We start from the raw sequence: 17,507 nt of genomic DNA on the forward strand, positions 1-17,507 counted from the left end.
AAAATAAATGACGTTTATAGTGAATGCCCCTATAAATTGTCTTATATTTACGATTTAGTTTTAATCCAAATGATGCGTGCTAAGTGAGCGAACATCAATAAAGATCACACAACAGAAGTGCGCACTCTCTCTCTCTCCCTCCCTCCCATTAAGTAACGTGTGCATTGTTTTACTTACTTCTTTTTGACATATCCGGCCAAACTACAAACTTTCCAGTGATGTCTGTGAGAAAGGGATATTCACTCGACAAGCTTGCCATCAGCTGGCGCAAATCAGCTATACAAGCATATTGAATGTTTTAAATTCATTGCATACATATACTTCGTAGACATCTTTAATCTCTAATAACTCCATTCTGCTGTCTGTGTTTCTTTGTCTGAATATGGCACTTATCACATGCTGTGTGGTATCGGCGTTTGGTATTGGGGCATTTTACGAGTACGAGTACAGGAGCTCAGTATCGGGCCCGATACCGATTACTGCGAGAGCTATAAGAGAGCGCGGATGTCTCCTTATGCTTTTTCTTGCCGTACTTTGATGTCATACACCAATCTGATCTTCAAGTCCAACACACCTCTTTACTCTCGCGTTTCACGTGACCGTGTAATCGCAGCCTCTGCGATTGAAAAATCGTGTTTTTTCATATTGCGATATTATCGCAAATGCAATTAATCGTTCAGCCCTAGCGCTCATGATAACTGATTAAACCACTCACACTGCACACGGTTGCGGTCCAGCAGTGCGTTCAGTAGCGGTGCGTCTGCAGCAGTGCAGAGATCGTTTCCGCACAGAGTCTATTTTTGCTGCGCTGCAAGTGCAAAATTAAAGTAACAGCGCATTGATTTAGGTGAATATGAACATGGATTGACACTAAAATTTAGTAATTACACCATAAATGCTTATAATTAAAGTCTACTGTGTTTCACAGTCAACACATAGGCTATGGCTTTTTTGCTAGCTTTAAAGAAAAAGAGCACTTTTAGATAAGGCAATAATAGATGGCACTCGTGGAGGTAGTAAAACAAAGCTCTTTATGAACCACAGGATTGCTTGTAATAAAGAATTAAATGCAAAAGAAAAGGCAGTAGAGCTGACTGTTTCTGTCAATGGTAAGTTTTGGATTTGTGTGATAATGTAAGAAAAGTAGTTTAAATGTTTTGCCACTTGCTTGAGCAACTTAATATATCAATCTAGAAGTAGGCCTAAATGCAAAAGTAAAAAGCATTGAATAATGTGTTTCTTATATTTATTGCGTTTAAACACGTCTATGAAAGATTGTATTAATGTACTGTGTAAAAAAAAAGAATCACAATGCTTTTGGATTTGACATCAAAATAATGGATAAATGTTGTGTTTGTAAACATCCCTGGATCAGTTGCAGACTCCTGTGTGAAAGCACAGTCCGTGCTGTGAAAGCACAGTCAGTGCTGCTTCTGCACCGCTTATGTACCGCACATGGACTGCATACGCACTGCAAACGGGATATGTGTGAACCTGGTGTAAAAGACCGCCTCACATACAGCTCACAAAATCAGGCTTGTGCTGTATGCAAGCTGGTGTGCCACAATTGCACGGTTGTCAAAACAAAAATGCAGTGCATGATCAAACATTTAAGTGAGATAAATATATATTTTTGAAAAATGTCTAAAAAATCCCCCCTCCAGCCCTCAAATTAAAAAATCCCCCTTCACAAGAGTCACCTAAGAGGGGAATTCATTTTTAAAAATGAAATTCAGGCCCTGAATAAATGTCTAAAAATCTTGATTGGATCATCACTATAAATAATTCTACATGATAAAAAGAAGTCTTTAAAAAGATCTATATCAGTGATCGTATCGGAAGATACTGCTTTCTGTGATTGGCCTCAAAAATCCTGATCGGAGCACCCCTAATAATGGCTGTTTATTAGTACTTGTAAAGCATATATTAATTCCTTATTCTGCATGGCCATATTTTAGATCCCGTAATACTACCCCATACCTAAACGTAACTACCTTACTAACTATTAATAAGTAGAAAATTAAGAGTTTGAGGCAAAAGTTGTAGTTAATAGTTAATATTGAGAATTTGTCCCCAAAATAAAATGTGACTGGAAAGATTAATAAGCCCAGTGTGCTGGGTCCCTTTTTTCCCCAACTGTTAAAAATATGTTTTAACAAATAAAAACTTAAATTTTGGAAAATAAATAAATAAAACTAAACCACTATTAATACAACTACTAAAATTAATATAAAAACTGAAAATATAAAATATAATCTAATAAAACAATCTATATAATTAAATCTGTAGTAGTATATAAATAATACTAAAATAATATTGATAACATGATGACATTTATTTAAAGAAGGTTCATTCAAAAAGCAAGTTTAATGTCCATGTGCATAAGTGAATAAAACAAAAGTAACAAAATATCCCAAACACTTTGTCACATTCTCTGCAGGTTATGTTCTCTTTTGAAGCCGGACGAAGATGTGAATCTGGGCCGGGGAACTTCACCTTCGAGACAAAGCAGGGAAATGAAATATTCCACATTGTTGAGGAATCCATTCGGGAGCAGAAAGCCCAAGCTGAAGAACGACACCAAAGTTGTCCATCATTAGACTCAGACTGCCCAGCTCTCCAGCAGATCCGTGCTGCCATCTCAGAAGCAAACAGTCGTGAACCAGATGGAGATTCTGGTGGTAGCAAGCCTGGGTCTGCAGATGGTGTCTTTGGTAGAAAGGAGAACGATGGGAAAAATTTAAAGGGCCGAAGCCTTCCAGAGCCGCCACCTCCCGTTGGTGGGACCCCGCCGCGATCTCCCATGCCACGTGGGTCCAAAAATCTGTTAGAGGACCAAGGGAGTCTATACTCGGAGCCTGCTGACTCGGTCCGTTCGCCGCCCAGTCCAGGAGACTGTTTGTACTCTGACCCGGTGGACAGTATCAAAGTCATGCCCACTCCTAACCCACGTCTCAGGCCGACTGGCGACGATGGGGGTAGCCGCCACCCAGGCATCAAGCCTGATCCATTCTATTCAGACATCTATGATCAGATCAGTCTGGACTTGGTGCAGAGGACAGTGGGATTGGGACTCGATGGGCGAAGCAGGCACCCTGCAGATGGAGGTCCTACAGAGCACATCTACGATGAGCCAGAGGGACGTGCTGGATCTGCACTGCCTATTATCACGCTTTATGATGAAGCACGGTTGGAAATGCATCCCTGGAGAACCAGGGGAACGGAGGAGCCTCAAGGTCACGAGGTGGCTCAACAACCACTGCAGGTGCCCAGACCAAAAGGCCCCAAACCTGTCACAGCACCCAAACCAGGCAAAGTAGCACTGCCCAAGAAAGACCCTCCTCCGTTGCCTCAAATTAAAGGCAGTGCTAACCTGAACAACAATAACAGTAGCAACAGCCATAACAGCACGGAAGGTGGCAGAAGAGGTGCTGGTGCAGGAAATGTGGAGATTTACAGTAAAGTATCTAGACATCAGCCACCTCCAAATGCGTGGCATCCTACCATGCAGTCTCCAGACATCATCTATGACAACTTAGGTGAAATTTGACCTAACCTTTCAATTTAGGCAGTCTGGTCTCCTTTTCCTTAACCCTTAGATCTTTAATTGAAGGAAATGTGTTTATGGTTAACAAGGGAGCGCTCAGCATCAGTGCTCGGATTGAAACCTCAGTCATATAGTCACTGACTGTCAAAATGATTGAGAGCTAAGACTGTACAAAACTTTTATATGGATAATGCCCTCTGAAAGGGCTTGTACTGGCACATGCCAGATTTTTGCACTTCTTGGGCAAAGTAATCCTGTTTTGTAAATTTGAGTCTGTGACTTTTGTATCGGAAGAGATTATGAAGCACTTGTCATAACACTCGGCTCCCTGGAGAATCGAGTGTTGTTGTGTGAACGTTATCTGCCAGATGTAATTTAATGGTTAAAGTGCAAAGACAAAAAGGTCAGTTTTTGCACGTACAAACCTTGAATTGTTTTGCATGGGGATTGTAGCAAAAGGATACTAATCCACTGCTCTGAGTGTGTGTGTGTGTGTTTTATATGTATGTGCGTATGTGAATGAGTCAGCAGCTGTGCTGTTGTTTAACATGATGACGATGATAATAAAAATTATAGTACAAGAGAATTCTCTAGTTATTCTTACTTTTCCATTTCCAAAAATGTACAAGTACATGTACATATCGAAGGGAAAATCTGGACTTGGTTTGTAAACGGGGCATGAAATCACCCTGAATGCCCGAGCCTTCACTCTCAGTCCCTTATTCATCTAGTCCTCTGTTGTCCTGGACAGTGTCTGACATCTGAGGGATAATCCTGATGCAAAGTGAATATTAACCATCTGTGTAAAATAGGGGCCTTACTTCAAATGGGAGTTAAATGTTGGCTGAGTTAATATGTGTCTGCCTGGCAGTGTGTGAAAGTACAGACTGTTCCCTGTCCTGTTTTCTTTCTCATTCGCCCTCTCACTCATTTCCATTTGTCCTCTCTCCAGTCTCCCCAAGTCTTTTCTTTCAGTTTTTTTCTTTTGAGCGGACCGCCAAAATCTGATCTATTCATCACATCCTGCTGTATTTTTTCAACGTTTAGTGCTCTTAAGCAGAAAAGCAGTGAATGTGTTGACAGAGCAGAGTCCTTCATCTAAAAAGAATGCATTTATTTGGTCCAAGGTCTGACTTGTTTAAAAAGCATAGTTTACCATCATACTGGGTTGCAGTGTTTAATTTTAACAGCGGATTACTCATAGGTATTAATAAAGGAAGTGGACTGACAACACCTCTTTTCCCCTTTTCTTATCATCGTCATTTGCAATCGGTATAGTTTTTAATTTAGTTTGACAGTTATTTGTTTATTTAGTTACTTGTTGTTGGATATAATACAAACATACTGAATAAATATTTGAGACAAGCAAAAATTTTTGCAAACTTGGTTCATCATGCTAAACAGATGCTTTCTATTAAGAGCCCTATGTTACCACTTGAGCTTTAAATAGTGTATGTGTTTTAAGGAGGTCAAGTTATCAGTTTCAGTTTTGGCATCATGTGAATAAAAAAAGGTATACATTGGTTCAGTTTGGATGCACTTCTCATGTTGTACTAGTTCCTGTTTTCTTGAATGTTCCGTTTATGTTTTCGTTCCGCTGGCCACTTGATGTTTGGATAACCAAACGGAAAACAGAACTGAGCTGTTGTTCTCTGAAGTATGAAGCAAATGATGGGGAAGTGCATTCATTACATCTTTCAACTAAAATTGAAATACAAGTATCTCATAGGTTAAAATAAAATCTGTACTGTACTTGAAGTACACATCATTGAACATCGTTTTTGCATTTATCACCTATGTGTATTATTAAATACATAAAATGAACTTTTAACAAAAAGGTTGTAGTATGCACATTGGAAAATATTTAACATTTAATTGAAAACATTTTTTGACAACCCTTGTTACTGATTCTTGGTATAATTAATAATATAATTGATATAGACAGCATTAAGGTATAGTAAATATAAATTATACTGTTAATCTACTGTATGTGTTATGTAGTTATATATTGATTTAGAAAAACTGAGATTGCTAACATCGTTCCTTTAAAAAAATATGATAGTCAAATTTTTAGTTTTTTTTAATGGATTATTACCATTTTTTTTCCCCCATCCAGTTTTTACAACTTTTAGGCTTGCCTGTTTGATTTCATTCTCATGTAAAATGTCAGTTTTTAAGGTGTTTTATTTTTAAAAGGGCAACAGCAAAACATTAAACAACATCGATTAATAATTTTCAAACCATTTATAATATAGTGTTAATAAAAATATAGAAGTAATATATATAAATAAAAAGTGTTTACAAAGATTAACGACTAAAAAATGATTACAATGAATATTCTTAACGCAGGCTAAACATTAGTTAACCAGAAGTAGAGAGACATTTGGAAAACAATTTCAAAATAAGAGAAAAACTCCCTACTGAATCTCTTTCGTAACAGCTGAAAAAGTTTGGAAATCGTGAACGTAAAATATGAAAAAGGAGGGGAAAATGACGTGAGATCCTCTCTCTATGTCTGCTTTTTGTGCCGTTTGCACAATGCCAAACCTCAGCATGATGTCATAAAGACAAGGCGTAGGCGGTGCCAGGTGGGTGGAATGGCGGACAACTTAATGAGGCAATACTGATGGGGTCTAGTAAAAGAGGCCCATTGAGTAATATTAGAGCTCTGACCTCAGTCTGCATTCAGAATCATGTCCCACAGCTCTCGCAACTCTAAACCAGCGCCTCCAAAGCTGAACCTTGTTCTGAGAGGTCACGGGGCTAGACAGAGCGACCTCTTTCTTTCTTTTCCCCTCTCTTCGCTTTCTGTAACTCATTGAAGGCCTTGAATTCCTGCTCAGCTGAGTACAGTGTGTCTCCCTTGGGGCTGCACTGGAGGCTTCCATAAAGGAAGACAATGGCTCTACTTTTCCACTACTCTGGCCTTCTTCCTCCTCAACTCTCTACAGAGCCTTCTAGCCACAGCATTTAAACTGAGAAGGCAGTTCTCTCTCTTTAAACAGCCTTTCTTCTTGTCTTTTTACAATTCTGTGGTTTTGTATTTGATTTCTTTTTGCAGCCTCAGCAGTTCACAATTATATTTTTTTTCCCAGTTGCGGTGCAGGCTTTGTTAAACCGTATGGAACGACAGTTAGTTTAATTACATCTCCAAGAGTGAAATCATGCTAGTTACTATGAGGACTGGTTTAATTGCAAACATCAGGGTAACAAAACAGCTTTTTTTTTGCGTACTGAGTGTCTGAAATATGAGGGTTGATTTTGCAGTGTCAGTCTCAAAGTTGCTGAAGTTTTTATTTGGAGAAGTAATGAGGTTATTTAATCTGTGCTGTAATGTTTTTCAGATTTAAAATCTGATAAATCGAGCTTTGATGTTGCACTACTAAACTGTATTCTGAAAACCGAACAATTGACTTAACCTAGCCAGCCCTCGTCTTGTTAGAAATAAGGTATGGTCTGTATAGCTAGCTTAAGGTTTGAGTGTTTAAAGGAAATATATTGAGTGTTTAAAACTTGCTCTGCGTTAGATGAGAGAATCTAAATTCAGTACTGTTCTCCATTGCACAGTACAGTGTTCTCTGAATAGTAAACCAAATTTGTATAGCAAATATATTTTTCAAATTAGCTGTACATATAATAAGTGTATATCAGGTCATGTGCAAAAATGTAACATCCTGTCTGTGGGAGTTTAGAAACTGTTGGTGTCAGTCAGTGTGAGTGTGAATGTGAATGTGCAATTTCCTCTTATAGTGAAAGTTTTATACTTTCTCTCTTTCTCCTTACTGGATCATCAAAGGTCTTCCTCCTCATAGTTGTCCTGGAAAAAGAGGGCAGGAGCACAGGGTCGCGAGTGGCTGAGGGTTAGTAAACGGCAAGGCATCTTGTTTAAAGGGATGGAAGGCAGCGGGGCCACTGTGGCTCGCACGCGACTCTGAGACTGCCGACCCTGCCAACAAAAAATGACAAGAGAAAAATTAGAGAGTAAGGAACAGCAAAACATCCAAAAAAAAAACCCTCTATAACAGGATTTGTTTGATGCGCTTTGTTTTTGACTGCAACCAAAGTCTTGAATGACTTGAATGTCTGTTTAGCTTCTCCTCCAAGCCTAACTGTAAGTGTCATTGTGACCTTCTAACACTTCTCGGTGTATGCAGCTTTAGCCCCTTTAGGCAAAATTTCCTAAAATTGGTTAAACTCTCATTTTGAAACAAAGAACAATATGATGTAAAAACAAATAATAAATGTTCATAAGATAAGTTTTTGCACTATTTCTAGGTCACTAATCAAATGAGTAAATTTACATGTGATCATGTGACACTTTGTACTGATGATCAGATGTTCCATTTCCACTGAAGCTCAGGATGCTCTTTGGATCATCTCAAATCATGCTGGAGAACATGATCAGGTTTGACAAACTCCTTATCAACTGGTGGAACTTGCAAGCTTTATATAAAATATAAATCACTCTTGTCACATTTGTTCCTCAGTGCACTAGCATAATCACTACATTTTTTGTGTTTTGAATTTGCAGCATATCGTTCTATCGATCATTAATATATTTATGATAGCGTGACATCACAAAGTGCTTGTGGCTGGAAAATCGGTCATGTTGAGTCTGATTGTGGACAGTTCCAAAATAGGGACCCGTTTATTTTGACTACTCTATCGTTTTCATTCTCCCTTTTGCTCTTTTTTTTTTTTGTCTTCCCCTTGCGTGGGTGTTTCAATATTAGGCCAGTGCTTGGTTTCGTTTTTGCTCTCTGGGGCAATAATTTCCCCCTTTCAACATCACACACACACACACACACTTCCTCTCTATTTATTTGCATTTTAGTTTTTCTAAAATTTGTATTCCGATTTAGAGCTCAACTAAAATGGCACAATGTAGAGAGTAGTGTTTGAAAGTTCCTAAAGCTTGACAAACACCTCACCTGATTACATCTAATCTATTTAGGTCAACTTATGTCAACACTACTGACACCGTATCAGAGAGGTTTATCATATCTCAGTTTTTTATAATGAAGGTATGATAAAACTGTGCATTATTTCTTCAATTTCCCCTAGAGCATCAAGAAGTTAATCAAAAGTCATTATAATACCAATAATTCTACAGCTATCAACTCCAAATTACTGTCCAAAACTCCAATTATAGCAAACTGCAGATCAAATACTAGTCAACACAGATCTTCTGTTCTATTCTACTATCTTAGACATTTTGTTCCATTCTACTCCTCTAACCTGACGCTGTGTGGAGCCCTCTGGTGGTCGACTGGCACCCCTGCGATGGCCGCGGCCCTGGCCTTGTGCTCCAAATGGTTGTGATGAGCGGGTGAGCAAACCTCTAATTCTAAGGTGTGGGTAAAGGTTGGAGTCCAGACAGAGAGGGTTAAAGACAGGGTCTTTCTCAAGCTGATCCAGGGAGCTCTGGAAACAGTGGTCACAAGATCATCATAGAGGTGTAATATCAAAGATGATTATGATCAGTTTGTAAAGTGTAAGTGATCTTATTTACTTAATTTCCCCTCAAGTCGTTCCAAACCTGTATGACTTACTTTCTACTGTAGAACATAAAAGAAGATATAATTCAGAAAAATGTCTCAGTGCTTTTTTAACCATGCAATACTGGACCTTAACCTTCTTCAACATTCTTCATTTGAAGAAAAACAAGTTGTGACGAGTGGGGCGGGGCCGAGAGCCGTGGGAACGGAGCGAGGCCGGTGGAGTAGCAGTCGTTCGTGAGGGGCTGTCGCGGTATTTTGTGTTTGTTTATTTTATTATTAAAGTTTTGTTTAAATGTTCACCGGTTCTTGCCTCCTTCTTCCCGATCTACGAACTTTGTTACATTGGTGCCGAAACCCGGGAGGAAGGAGGGACACGCTGTCAGAGAGCCCTCGCCGCTGTGGTGAATCCGCGGTGCCATCGAGCATGGCGGCGCAGTCTGCCGCCATGAACGCTCAAGGCGGTGGACTGGAGTGAGTTGCCGGGGGGGCGGACAAACTCACTGCCGGCTGCCTGGGTTGTGGAGGGACGGCTGCCATCCGTGAGGGAGCGGAGTCGTCGGCGGCGTTCGCCTGCTGCCATCCGCCATGATGGGGAGGAGCAGGGAACGGGGGACTCCTGCCGGCTGCCCGGAACCCGGAGGAGCCGTGGTATTTTGTGTTTGTTTATTTTATTATTAAAGTTTTGTTTAAATGGTCGCCGGTTCCCGCCTCCTTCTTCCCCATCTACGAACTTTGTTACACAAGTCATACAGGTTTAAAGGCCCGTTCACACCAAGCACAACAACGATAAAGATAACTAAAAAGATATAGTTCTAAAAATCTTTCTCAATATTAAAGAATAGGAGAATCCACACCACAGCTATAACGATCAAGGCACAGAGAAACAATATCGTTTTAATCACTTCCAGAATGATTTTTTTTCAGCTAATGAATGATAAAAACATTGACAACCAATCAGAACTCATCCTGCTATAACGAGATCGATAATTTAAAGCAGCAGACGAGCATGCGCTTACAGATGATATCGTTCGCTGGTGTGGACGCTATTATCGTTATCTTTATAGTTATCATTCTTGGTGTGAACAGGGCTTAGAGTGACATGAGGATTAGTAAATGATGACAGAATTGTTATTTTAGGATGAACTATCCCTTTAATAAAACTAATTATTCTCGTTACAGAGATCCAGTTGTTGATGCTAAATATTAGAATTGAGTTGTGTTTGAGCCATTCAGTGAATTTTACACCAAGTTTGTATGTCAGGGCAATGCACTACTAGTCTATAATGTCTGTCTATAATGTAATGGTACCTCCACAGAGGCAAGTGCAGGAAGTGGTGGGTCCTCCATTGAGACAGGCAGGCAGCAGGGTAGCGTAAGTTCTCGTGTCAGCACAGGTTTCAAAAGCAGAGAGAGTGAACCAGAGGACTGAAGTATATAGTAGGAGAACACAGCAGAACCTGAACCTGACCCCGACTCTGAGCGCACCAAAAGGAACCAGTCACGGGTCTAAGTAAACAAAAATATTCAAGTTTTTAACAACATTTTCAGATCCCTTACATAACAGATTATCACACAGCTGTGCTCTATGAACACACACAAACAAACACACACAGTCAGACAGATTATCACACAGCTGTGCTCTATGAACACACACAAACAAACACACACAGTCAGACACTGACTTTTAGTATGTGGCAGAGAGCATGAAATGTCTGTTGGTTTGTTTCCGTTTCATCCCAGTCCAGCTGCCAGCATGAGGTTGGTTTGATGATGAGTGGTAGTCCATACAGCACAGACTGACACACACCACTGGCATGAAGAACTCTACATCACACACACACACAACAGCAAAATCTGAATGTTTATTTTTTAGATCGATGCTTAATTATTGAATTAAACTATTATTACTATTAGTATTATTACTATTAATACTAAAATAAAATAATTGTTTTCTATTTTACTATATTTAAAAATGAATTTTCAAAAGCCTTTACTCCAGTCTTCAGTGTCACATCATCCTTCAAAAATCATTCTAATATGCTGATTTGGTACAATAAGAAAGTAACATTTCTTATTATCATCAACATTGAAAACAGTTGTGCTGCTTAATATTTTTGTGGAAGCCATGATACATTGATATCAGGATTATTTGATTAATTGAATGTTTGGAAAAGAACAGTATGTAATCAAATCCGAAATCATTTTAACTTCTGCCACTTTTGACTAATAGAATGCACCCTTGTTGAATAAAAGCATTAATTTCTTAAAAGAGGTAAACGTCTCACAAACCCTGTCTGAGTAAAACTGACAAAAAGATGCACGTGTGTGAAAGGGAATTATGCAAGTATATGTCATATTGGCCCATAATGACTAGGTGGGGACAAGTAGTATGATTGTATCACAGTGCCCGGAAGAATGACCTCATGTGCATGAAAATCATATGCAAAACTCTCAAGGGGAATACAATGTATGACTGTGTGTGGGACACAGAAGACTCGAACACAGAGCTGTCTGTTTGATAAAAACCTGACTCCCATCATATTGACTTTTGCATAGTCCGTTTTTTTCTTCTCCCCTTCACACTCACACAGCATACTTGTACATTAACTATATTTCAGAGTTGTTGTGTTCCAGTTGAATATACTGTATATGAACATAGACATCACTATTGTGGACTTTCCTAGATCTGTGATATATTAAAAATATACAACATCACAGCAGTCTGGGAACTCTGATTAAACTCTATTCACAAAAAAAGTCAAAGTGATGCTTAAAGGGGTCATATGATGCGATTTCAATTTTTCCTTTCTCTTTGAAGTGTTACAAGCTCTTGGTGCATAAAGAAGATCCTTCATCAAATCCGCCGGCCGCCGCTCACTCAAGGCCGCTGTGTGTTTCGTTGTGAAAGTGAAACTGCTTTGTTTGGCCTTCCAAAAGAGGACACGACTAGAAATCAGTTCTTATGACCCCTTTAAGGCTAATCTATTGTTATTTGCTTAAACAAAATATAACTACAGATATGACTGTACTTGACGACTCGCAGACACTGCGGCGAGGGGTTCTGTTTGGCCAGATTCTTGTTTGGGGGCTGGAAATCTTGCATGCTCTCAGTCTTCACTCCAAGGTCAGGCGTGCTGGGAAGTAGGGCTGGGCTGAGAAGTCTCTCCTGCATGTCACACTTCAAACAGACTGTAGAGGGGGACATGAGCATAAGCAACATCACCTACCCATCCATTATAAGGCACACAAAACACAACACAAGCTTAAAGGTGCAGTATGTATGATTGACACCGAGTGGTTGAACTAGGTATTGCAGTCAAAATTAAAAATATTGGAGAGGGTTTTTTTCACCCGGCCCCTCCTCCTCAGACTAACACACAGGTTGCCAGATTGCCGACACCAACAGGAACCAGCACACTTGACGATGAATATAATGAAATACGCTCTGTTTTCCACCAACTGGCAACCTGGGGTGACGAAATACAATTGGGTAAACTGGCAGTGGGTGGGTTTCACAGACCAAAACAGAGACCGACATTCCGGCCCGGAACGCACATTTTCAAAGGAGAATAACTGACTGTAGCATTGTTTTTCAGATAAACAAGTATGTTAACTTAGCATGTTTCTTAAATATCTGCAAACATATTATGGTATTTTTATGCTTTAGTAGAGTCAAAAACTTACATACAGCACCTTTAACTAAAATATTCATTTTGGATAGGGGTGCACCGATTCAATATTCAATATCGGTATCGCACAGATACTGGCATTTACTGCCGGTGTTCTGTCGATTTGTGCTACCTGTCAGATTTTGCTACCTCCCATTAAAACAGTGGGTAGTACAATTCGACAACGAAAAATGCTACCTGTAAAATTATGGTTTATTAACGTCTACTCCTACCACAACCCTAAACCTACAGTAATGCAAATACAGTAATTATGTGTTATATTCACGGTTGTAGCTAGAAGGGATACAGCTACAGGAAACCAACAATAAATAATTTTTTCTACCTATTAGATTGTTTTATTAAAGTCTACACCTACCCCAACCCTAAACCTACCCTTACAGTATACATTAAATATTGTTGTTCAGCATGAGAAAAAGGACGCAATATTGATGTGCGCATCCGCAGTAAACCCTGGTAGGACAATCTGACGGATAGGATAAAATGTCAGGACACCGGATCGGGTATCGGTCAGACGAGACCGATCCAAATACGATATTCTGCGTATACTATTCTGTGTTATTGTTAAGCAATACGAAAGCCACAAAAACTTAAAGCACCATAACGTTTTCGTGCACTATATTCCAAGTGTTCTGAAGCCGTTCCACAGTTTAATGTGAGGTACAGATGAATATTCAAGTCAAGCTGACGTAAACTCTTCTCTCCGCTGCGGCTGTCTGTCATCTCTTCCATTCAGCATTCAAACTGCGTGTCGCATTCGGTTACGACAGTCAAGACGAAGAAACTCTCTCTAAGATGATTCAATGTTCCTAATATTATACTTGATCTGTAAATAAAGATAAATGGTTTTCCATAAAAGCACTTTATCTTGCTGGAGTTTCGTTTTGTTTCTAAATCGTGTTCATTTCTACCGTGTTAGATCACAACACTGGAGTAGAGAGCACTATGAATTGTTCTTCACAAGCACAGTAAATGAGATTTAAAACTGTTAAAAGAAAAGGCTCAATAAACTATTGCACAGTTTTAATACACTATGCATCAATATATCTTCCCTTTGTGCTTTGAACTTTTCTATGCGGAGCGCTGTGCCTGCGCGCTGTGACTCGGCATAAGCGCTTTGTGCCGCTCTGGATTGGAGCCTTTCGTATCATAATACTTTAGCACAATGACAGATTATTAATAGCCTTTCTTGTTCGTCTTATCTATCCTATGTTGCTGCCCTTACATTTAAAAGAAATGTCTTTTAATTTTATAGTAGGCCATATCTATTTATATATAAATATATATATTTTTTTCATGAATGTATTTTACAACCATACAAAGAGCAATGTAACATTTTACCAGATTTAGTCCAACACTTATTCACTTTTATTTGTTCCCCACTAAATTTTTTTTTTTTCTCACTAAAAGTTTAGATTTTATACAATTATTGTGCACTCATGATTTTTCTAGAGTAACTTTTGCTACTGAATTATCCGCTAACCTAATTTATAGTAGTATTTTTGTCATAGATTATGATTATAGCCTATATATTTACATTTGTTATTTTTTCTTTATAAGAAAGTTGTCTATATTTAGTAGATTGTGTGTAACACACAAAAGAGTGATGATCAGTTCAACACACATTGAGGTAGAAATTCTATACTGATTAAAAAAACTGCACTGGTATCGGATCGGTATCGGCCGATACTCCGAATTTTTGGTATCGGATCGGGATCGGTTCTGAAAAAGTGGTATCGAGCCACCCCTAATTTTGAAGCTGTGAACGGCAAGAAATTGATTTCCGAATGAATATTTTAGTGGGTGCTCATGCAGAATCCATGTGTGTGTTTCTACCTGGGCTTGGTCTGTTGTTGCCAGGGTGTGGTGTAGAACCCTGTGATGTGAGAGAAGGGGGTAACAACAAGTGCAGGTGTTCTCTGTCTCCGCCCTGGTCATGTAGCCACATTTTCAGAGAGTTCTCCAAGGCCACAACTGTGCCCTCCACCAGCTGCAGATCCATCTCTGTACCCAGCATCAGGCTCTCTACAGGAGGAAGAGAAAGAAACTTTATATGGATAAATATCACATTCCTGTTTCCTGGCAGCATAATTCATCATCGGTTCATAATAAAAAGGCAGTTTAAATCCAGGAAGTGTTAAACCTTGACCTTCCTCCTGTTTCTTTATTATTATGGCCCTTTTGTGATGTTTAGCCTCTGAACTCAGCTTCATTCTACAGATAAAAACATCTGGCGAACAGCAATTTATGAAAACCTATGTCCTGTCAGACGAAGGTTGTGGTACTCAAAACAACCAGTAGAGGGTGCTGTCAAATCAATTTTGTATCTCATCAAGGTTAACCATTTCCAAAAAAAGCTTGAAATCTCAAAATGTGCTTGTACTTATGTGATATGTATTTTTGCGAATATTTTGCTGTTGTTTTAAGCTCAGTAATCTAAATTTGTAATGTAAACCAGAATCCAGTTTCACTGTACTGTATATGGTGGCTCAAATGTCTAACTAAAATGTTGAAAGTAAAATTACGTAAAATTATGACAGTAAATTATGAATGATTATTTAATGTCTCATAATACAAATATTTATATTTCTGACTTTAGCATAAATGTAAGTTAATGCCTTTAATGTCTTGCATAAAATTATGGCATTACACAATCACTCTTGGCAACTTTCTTCAGTGAAACATGAAAGGAGAAATTTTGAAGATTGTGCTGGTTGCTATTTTCCATCCACTGACAAAGAATAGGAACCAAAGCTTTCAAGCGTCAAAAGGATGCAAAGCACCATAAAAGTATAGTGTATCATAAAAGTGTTTCAAACAACTTGGCCACTTGGGCAATATTCCAAGTCCTCTGAAGCCACATGACAGCTTCATACTGATTAGCCACAACATTAAAACAACCTGCCTAATATCGAGTCCCCCTCATGCTGCCAAAACATCCCTGATGCGTCAAGGCATTGAATCCACAAGACCTCTGAATTTGTTGGTCCATTACATCCCAAAGATTCTAAATCGGATTGAGATCTGGGAAATCTGGATGTCAAGGCAATGTATAACAATATAATCAATGTTATTCACTTCACCTGTCACTGGTTTTAATGTTGTGGCTGATCAGTGCTGACGAATAGACCAAAATGTAAACAACATTTATTCCTTTTATCAAATCATTCAGACCAATAGTCCTTAAAGTCATGATGAAACAGAAGTGCAGATCTTTTCTTCTGTAGTGTGGCATGCATCTGACTGTAATAGATTATCGGAAAAGAAAAAAATGTAGGGGGATGGGATTCTATACATCAGTTATTGATTGGATTTTGAAATGTAGGTGGTGAATTCGTCCTGTCATGAGGTCAAAAAAATTCTAAAAAAAAAAAAAAAGATCTAAAATATGCATTTAGAAAATAAGGTGAACATTCATTTCATGCTTAAAATGGAAACTTAAATGTATGTTAACAATCATTGCCACTCTCTCTGGACTCTTGAGTCCCTCTAAATTATGCATGTGCTCTCAGCACATGGGGTTTCACAGTACATCTTTAAACTTTCATTCCCAAACAAACTCTAAGTGGCAGAAAACCCTGATAGCTGGAGTAAGAGAAGGAGAACAATCTCAACTGTGACAATTGCTGTCATGGGAATTTAAGATGGAAAGAAAATCTGGCGCATTTTCAGACCAACAAAAAACAATGATGCAGTTCAGGATAATTGCTTTTTAGGGTTTTTAAATTAGGGGAGAACATGATCTCCTGTATGCCATATTCAGGTCAAATGAACCTAGCAACACTTGCATGTTTTTGGTGAACATACATTCTAAACAGAAGGTTAAACTTGAACTCTCAGGGTCAAATAGCTGCATTTAAATCAATTAGATACAATTTATTAAAAGTAATTGCTTATTCCTATGCCTCCAAACAAACTGTCAGCCTATATTGGAATTAATTTCTACTGTATCATTGAGTCAAATGTGCACTAATGAGGTGCAGAACAGTTTAGGTCAGCAGTCCTTAAATTTGAGTTCTGAATAAATACAGCCGATATGTGCATCTCAGTGCTCTGTTGCTCATATCCAGTAGATTTGGCCCAGATGGAGAGGGTGAGAAAAATGCAAGTGTGAATGGAGAGTGTAAATGGCTTAGAGTAAAAGGCAAATGACACACATCCCCCGTATCACTTCCATTTGACACATATCTTGCATCTAGAGATGCCACTTCTGTTGTCATCTTCATTTCTTTTTCGTATCAAACTATGATTCATCAAGATATCAATGCAACATTGCCCTTTTCAGTTGTATTACAGTCCCATTAAAATGTGCTTGTTGTATTACTATTTAAAAGCCACTTCATTCTTACCTCATGATCATTTTATTCACAAGTTTATAAACGCATTCATTCAGTTGTAAGAGCTCTGCTTAAATCATTTTTGAGCAGTGATACTGTGTCTATAAGCTATGCCTTTAACAGTTTCTATGGGGCGCTAATGTATTGATAGCCTAAACCATGTCATTGGCCTAGCAACCCCTTGTTTTTGCTTGGTAAAGGAGAAATTTAAAGGGGTCATATGATGTTGCTAAAAAGAATATTTTGTGTATTTGGTGTAATGAAATGTGTTTATACGGTTTAAGGTTCAAAAAACACATTATTTTCCACATACTGTACATTATTGTTTCTCCTCTATGCCCGCCTTTCTGAAACGCGTCGATTTTTACATTGCTCATCGGTCTGAAAAGCAAGGTGTGCTGTGATTTGCCAGCTATCCAGTGCGTTATGATTGGCC

General features: G+C 38.7%; 2 protein-coding genes across 2 annotated transcripts in view; one reads left to right on the forward strand and one right to left on the reverse strand.

Annotated features, from left to right (window-relative positions):
- dok1b (docking protein 1b) overlaps window positions 1-4,123 on the forward strand; it is a 28,645-nt gene extending 24,522 nt beyond the window's left edge. The window contains exon 5 of the mRNA XM_016529808.1: window positions 2,441-4,123. Coding sequence (XP_016385294.1) covers window positions 2,441-3,550 — 1,110 coding nt within the window. The 3' untranslated portion in view covers window positions 3,551-4,123. The remainder of the gene's footprint in view (window positions 1-2,440) is intronic.
- Window positions 4,124-6,011: 1,888 nt separating this feature from the next.
- m1ap (meiosis 1 associated protein) overlaps window positions 6,012-17,507 on the reverse strand; it is a 54,631-nt gene continuing 43,135 nt past the window's right edge. Inside the window, exons 5-9 of the mRNA XM_016529810.1 lie at window positions 14,592-14,759; window positions 12,078-12,237; window positions 10,731-10,872; window positions 10,357-10,554; window positions 6,012-7,493 (exon numbers count right to left, since the gene is read on the reverse strand). Coding sequence (XP_016385296.1) covers window positions 7,338-7,493; window positions 10,357-10,554; window positions 10,731-10,872; window positions 12,078-12,237; window positions 14,592-14,759 — 824 coding nt within the window. The 3' untranslated portion in view covers window positions 6,012-7,337. The remainder of the gene's footprint in view (window positions 7,494-10,356; window positions 10,555-10,730; window positions 10,873-12,077; window positions 12,238-14,591; window positions 14,760-17,507) is intronic.

This window comes from Sinocyclocheilus rhinocerous, unplaced genomic scaffold, assembly GCF_001515625.1.
Source record: "Sinocyclocheilus rhinocerous isolate Xijiao unplaced genomic scaffold, SAMN03320098_v1.1 scaffold1382, whole genome shotgun sequence".
Classification (NCBI taxonomy): domain Eukaryota; kingdom Metazoa; phylum Chordata; class Actinopteri; order Cypriniformes; family Cyprinidae; genus Sinocyclocheilus; species Sinocyclocheilus rhinocerous.